This window comes from Amblyomma mixtum, chromosome 5, assembly GCF_055824585.1.
Source record: "Amblyomma mixtum isolate Tamu chromosome 5, ASM5582458v1, whole genome shotgun sequence".
In the NCBI taxonomy this organism is placed as follows: Eukaryota; Metazoa; Arthropoda; class Arachnida; order Ixodida; family Ixodidae; genus Amblyomma; species Amblyomma mixtum.
In genome coordinates this window covers 121,052,384-121,058,741 of record NC_143016.1, presented here as the reverse complement: position 1 = coordinate 121,058,741, position 6,358 = coordinate 121,052,384, and the positions used below count along the sequence as shown (strand labels likewise).

Here is a 6,358-nt window from a genome sequence, read left to right as displayed (position 1 = left end):
ACCCAGCTAACCGTGTTTAGATATTTATTGTTTATTCATTAATCTTGCGCTAATTAGGATACAACAATATGGAAAACAAACATCATACAGCGCTCGAGAAGTTTGAAATTCGATTCTAATAATTGCTCTTCCGTTCAATTGGGCACTGGGCATTGACACTACACACTGTCAACAGATGTAAGCGCTGGATAAATTCTGTTTGCCAATTAAAAAGTTTCTGTCTCTCTCTCTACCGCAACAACAGTAACTACAACAAAAATTACTCTTGAACCCAGAAAGTATAAAGCGCTTTGCGTTTCTGAGGGCGCTTGGCGAATGCACGGAAAGCGTGAAATTTTTTCACGCATGTTTAGTTAGCTCACGCGTCCCAGGTGTACTCAAGGGGTTGTGCTTCAGGTGAAAGCACTGTTACCCTGTCCATCGCTGTCCACGCAATACTGCGAAAGAAGAAGAAACTTTCGAAATATGAAAACTAAGAGAGGGGTTGGGAAAGAGTGAAAGCGCATTTTCGTCTTTTTTGCGTGTTTTTTGTTAGTTACACGCGTCGCATTTCTTGACTAGCCAGTATAAAAGCTTGCTGACGGAGTGAAGATGGCACCAGAAGACACTTGTCGCCGCCTCAGCCTCATATACGCTGCATTTGCTACTCCCCTGGGCATCACCTGTGAAGACAGAACAGAGCCGAAATGTTTCCGAAGGTGAGACACTACAACTCCAGAAGTCCCTTCTGATAAAAGAAGCACATATAACGAAAGGATACTATACTACAATACCCAGCTTCCATTACACTGATAAGCGCCTTTTCTAAAGAAACTTGGGTCCTGCTGATGATAGGAAACTGGGGTAGTTTGTACCACTGCACAGGTAAAGGACTGAAGTGAAAAGAAGACACGAGCTCTTAAATGAATGACAACAATCATGATGTCTCAGTGTGAGAACGAGCTCTAATGAGGAACGAACGTTCTATTGCATTGTTTCATGCCCTAGAATTTGTGCTCAGAGATTTATATGGCTACTGAAGAAATCTCTTTCACATTCTCGTGTATCTACTGCATTTTGGTGCTTTTGAGTCGGGATTGCAGGCAGTTGCTTGACTGAGAATTGTGCTGGACGTGTCAGAGCACATTCCCCCAAAATTACCGTAGAAGCCAATACGAAGTTGAAAGGAAATGGTTTTACGACCAGACTATCAGTCGCGGCATAAGTGAGCTCCTGAAAAGAATCACTGAGTTATGGAGCCCATTAGTTGCGCATTAATTATATCTTTATGATTGCCGCAGATGGTGCATAATTGAAGCCATGGTCAAGAAGCTGCCATAACATTTCCTGAAGCGAAGGAAAAGCCGTTCCCCGATGCTTTGCAGCTAAAGGAAATCTGGAGCTCCCTTCCGCACGAAACCTAAAGAGCGCAAGAAGGGGGTTGTATGCTCGGTGCTAACGCAGCAGCCACGGTCCACGTCTTGGGATGGCCACGGCGCCCCATTAGGATTGCCTAGTCAATATCATGATGCTATGCATTTATTTTTGCGCCGCAAATCTGGCAGAAGGGAAAACTCTACCACGCAGATGACGATGAATATCTCATTCCCTGCATGAAGCGGCGCACCAAATGATGGACAGATGACTTGGTACACTGCCGTAGGTTGTTTGAAATGGGTGCCATGGGTACTGTAATACATGATTACTGGACGTTGAGTCTGAAGGATATTATGCGCTTAGTTCTGCATATGTGGGGAAAAATGTGCTCCAACTTTCTTTGAGCTGCAGAGATTTGTGGAATGAGTTTTTGCCCGTATCAAAAATTGATACCGCCGCGAATATTTCTTGTTTTTGTTTATTCTTCAAAGCTGCCGGTGCGCCGCTTTATCTCTTTGTTTGTGATGCATCAAGCGACCAGATTTATCTCGACTGATCGCATCCAGGCGGAGCCGATTCTACGTTGTTCCAAATTTTTGTAGCAAATTCGAACGCTTTAAATCGAAAGTTCGCTATCAGCTTTAACCTGAGCACAGCCGAGAGCGGCTGGCATTCGGTTCGACGACAGCCGAGCACGCCACCGCCGAGTGATTCAGTCCAATGTGGGCGCAAGCCAGCCCAAATAAAGAGTTCTGTTCAGGAGCCATTTTATCTTTCTTCCTCCTCTCCGGACTGCCGTCACCATTACGTGACGATATCGCATAACTGACTCTACCGATTCGAGAAGGACCACTAAGTTGTCTAACTTAAAAATTGGTTATTGAATTTTAGTTATTTAAATGGTAAATTAGGACAATTTATAGTGACTGACGTCGGCTGCGACTGGAAGTGTGTTCCTGAAAACAATTTCTTGCTTTGTAGAACAGACTATTTAGAAAGGTTTTTGGAGTATTCCCTTAACACGCGGTTATTGCCAGTAATGGCCAGGTTATCTTCGACGAGAGAACAGAAAATGGGTTATGCGTTCCATTTCATCAACGAGTACAAAGACAACGTTAGGAATAGCGTATCTGGTCAGCTCATTCTGCCTTTGCGTCATAGGAATCTCAACAAAAGAAAGATAAAATGTAAAAGATTAAAATGCAATTCATAACTGCGATTCGCTTTAACGTAAGTGTTAAATTATGAGACAGTGGACAGCTAACAAAGATTGTTTCCTGAATTTAATCTTTCCGTAACGCATTTCGAAAAGTTAAAAGCTTCAGTAACGTATATTAATTGTTTGGTTAGTTTGCCTTTAACCGCAGAAACCTACTGACTGATATGGATTGCCAATGCCTCGATGCATTTTTTTTTCTCAATGTTTAGACACTCAGAGCGTATAGATTTGGAGATCATGCAAGCTTTGACAGCTATAGATTACTTTCGGTTCCCGTTGTGTAGACTTAAGCCCACAATTTGGAATTCATAATTACCTATACAAAAAGAGAAACCTCGCACATAGAATGCATAAGACCAACCAATGTGATACTGAAGCGATTAAAGAACATCAGTAACATTACATGAGTCCAGCACTAAATGCCAACAAATGTAGTTGTGAATGGATACCGTCTTGTGCTAAAATTTTTGCAGCTTTGGTTGTTCATTACGTATCAGTGGCTGGTATTGAAAGGCTATCATATGAGCACGAGGCGCAAACTGCGCAGATAGAAAATTTTACCGCATAAAACGTGGTTTCAATCCTGCCTAAACTCTAACGGTCAGCAGCAAGCGCATGTTAAATGCCAACTTCAGCTGATATAATTTGCAATCAGCGCTTTTAATCAAGTTTTAATTGTTCTGCAGCAACTGAGGTTTTCGGTTAAGGGAGAGTGAAATTAAAGAGCGAGAAGTTTCTTAATGCTTAATTGGCACGATGTTCTACAGGCGCAGCTGCTGTTGGTCTTCCTGGCGGCGAAAGCTTACGGGCTGCACCACCACCACACAGCAGCCGGGTACCCTGGTCCTGGCTTCGGTGGCTATGCTGCTCCGGTGGCGGCCAATGCGTACCAGGGATACGCGGACTATGCATCTGTAGGTACCATGAACATCATCATCAGGAGCTTAACTATGCCTAGTGAAGACAAAGGCCTCTTCGATATCCATATAATTAACCCTGTCCTGTGTCAGCGGCGGCCCCCATATTCCTGCAGACTTTCTAATCTCATCCGCCCACCTGACTCCTGTTTGTATGGTAACTGCGTTGTCTTGGAACGCAATCCATTCCCGTTAAAGAGGATCGGCTAACTTGCCTTCGGACTGCATGCCAGGCCTATGAATGAAATTTTTCTTGACTTTGATAGCGATAGCACTAACTTGCGTTTGTTCACTGTCCAGTCTCCTGTCTTCCCGTCGCTTGAATTCAGGCTTGTCATTTGCGAAACGTGGGATATTTGGCTTCACTGTCTGCAAATCAAGCTCGAACATTTTCTTCAGCCTCCCCTTTTGTGCACCATGGGTTCGTACCTTTAAGATATAGCTGTCGTATGCTTACCTGCTATATTAGAGGTGTTTCTGCCCCGAGGTTAGTATCGCTAAGACAAAGCTGTTATGTTCTTTATTTTTGAGGGATACTAGTGTGCTGCTATTAATGACGTGAGGGCACTGGCAAAATGCATTCCATCGTATTGCTATTCTAGTTATTTCAGTCTCTTGGTCGGTATGTGAGGTGAATGCCTTCCTTAACCGGTTCTACTCTCTCGCCTCTTCCAATTTTCCGCTCTCTATAGTAAACTTTTGCTACCCATCAAAGAGTGCTCAATAATGCACTAGTTTTCGCTCAGTATTATTAGATTCTCTGTGTAGCTTTGCTTGTTCAGATCCTCAATCATGCGTCGCCTCATTTACTTACCTAGACAATGTCGACCGCAAATCAAATATTACAAACGTAATCTGCAGGTATAAGTCACATCATACTTGAGCACTAATGTTATTACACTGCTTGCCGAAACTCTAACGCATTGGTACAAGTTGGAGAACGTACAGTTCTGAACATAAGGTACCACAAGGTATTCAAGTAGAGTTGTCTTTACACTAATTAAAGAGGATGCGAAGGCATTACACTATCAGCACTGCTCAAATTCTGAGAAGTAAATACATTTACGCATAAAAAATTCGTGCGCATTCAAATTCGTCTTCATTAGACAACGGGGTTTTTTATAAATAATGTCCGAATGTCACAACAAAATGGCATAGACACTCAAATTACACGGTCAGGAGTCCGTGTAATCAATATACCGCTAAAATGCCAAAGAATAAGTAAGATATTTTCCCTTTCTGTAATTATTTTATTTTAATATATATATATCTATGTTCGGTGAGTGTATTTTAATTTACTGTTTATCTTAAAGAAGTCTTTACAATTGGTATGATGGGTGTAGGATAAAAATAGTATTTCCCTATCACACTTTCTTGCATGATCCAATTAATAACTTCAGGTTGTGGAAGACGATGCCTAACGTGGACAATTTTCATTTCTAGTTATGTAACTAATATTGCCTATAATCAAATCATTTATTTCCACTCCCTTACGAGAAAAAATTGTTTCAATAAGACGAATCACTTCAATGAACCGCTCAAACGGAATGACTATATGTCCTTACTTCATACGTGTTTCCAGAAAGTCGAGTGAAACATGCCGAAAAGAGGTATAAATGGGAGCTCCACATTCACAGTTAAAGTAACCTGACCTAAAGCTGTATTCTAACTAATCCCGGGGGACAAATTGAACATTTTCACCTTTTCTTTTCAGCCCCCTCAGCCGTACAGCTTCGCCTATGACAATGTGGACGAGTACGGCAACCGCCAGTTCCGCAGTGAGCAGGGAGACTCGAGCAACGCGAAGACCGGATCGTACGGCTACAGGGACGCGTACGGCCTCTACCGGCGCGTGAACTACATCGCTGATGCCAATGGCTTTCGAGCCACGGTGGACACAAACGAGCCAGGAACTGCACCGGGTGCCAGCGCCGACGTGGTCTTCAATGCCGCGCCGGTCGTCCCACCGGTTCCCGGTGGTACAGGAGCTTCAAGGGCCGGGTTTGCTCCCACTGCCTACGGTGCCAGGGGTGTGGCTACCGGCTACAACAATGCATACAGAGGATACGCTGGACACGGATATGGGCCCTACGGTGGCGCTTCAGCTGGCTACGGCCGCGTCTCGTACGCAGGGTATGGCTACGCTCCAGGAGGCGGCGCTCTTGGTGGCTACGGATACGGAGCCTACTCTCCTTACGGCTACGGTGGAGCTGGATATACTACGGGTCGGTATGCCCCAGCGGCATATGGCGGAGCCACCGGATGGGCCGCCGGTCATCATGGTTTCCGCCGGCGATAGTGGAAGAACTTTTAAATGGACGACCACATGTAGAGGTATCGAAATATTGTGGTATAGCCAGGAAAACTATTGGGGCCGTATAAATGAGTGTGTGCTGGAGAAAATAAATATACGACTGTCCTTTTTAACATGCCTTGAGCCTCCGACTCATTTTGTTTGGAATGCACAATAGCGTAAATGGTTCCTCTAAACGTTGCCAAAGAGTTATTTCAATATCCAAGCCGAACATCGTATTTTTTGCTAGTACCCCTTTTAGAGGGAGGGCATCATGCACATTCTGAGCCGATTTCGTAGTCTTCAGCTTGTTCCAGCAAGTAGTCATATGGTAAAATGTCATTTATGAATAAAGACTTGTTATAAGGAGCCTCAACCGTGGGAACAAATTAGTATTACTATCGAAAACCGGCAAGGAAATAAAGTGCGGGACTGAACAGACGACATATACAAAATACAGACCTCTTTTGCGTGGCAATGGCACCTTGCCCGCTGTTGATAACGAAACGACCGTGAACTAGCAGCAGTGAGAATTGGAGAAGCTGCCTGAAAATTTACTTCGGAACTTTTATG

The 6,358-nt window shown here is 43.9% G+C and overlaps 1 protein-coding gene across 1 annotated transcript; it reads left to right on the top strand.

Moving 5' to 3' along the window:
• The first annotated feature begins 686 nt into the window (after nt 1-686).
• Nucleotides 687-5,791, top strand: LOC149343531 (uncharacterized). Its single transcript, XM_089542417.1, has 3 exons — nt 687-698; nt 3,343-3,489; nt 5,207-5,791. Exons 1-3 carry the CDS (start codon nt 687-689, stop codon nt 5,789-5,791), a joined length of 744 nt encoding a protein of 247 aa, XP_089398543.1.
• Nucleotides 5,792-6,358: the final 567 nt, after the last annotated feature.

Excerpts from the sequence above, each read along its gene's own strand:
- LOC149343531 (XM_089542417.1), top strand. Across the intron at positions 3,490-5,206 it reads GATACGCGGACTATGCATCT|CCCCCTCAGCCGTACAGCTT; the intron begins GTAGGTACCATG and ends TTTTCTTTTCAG.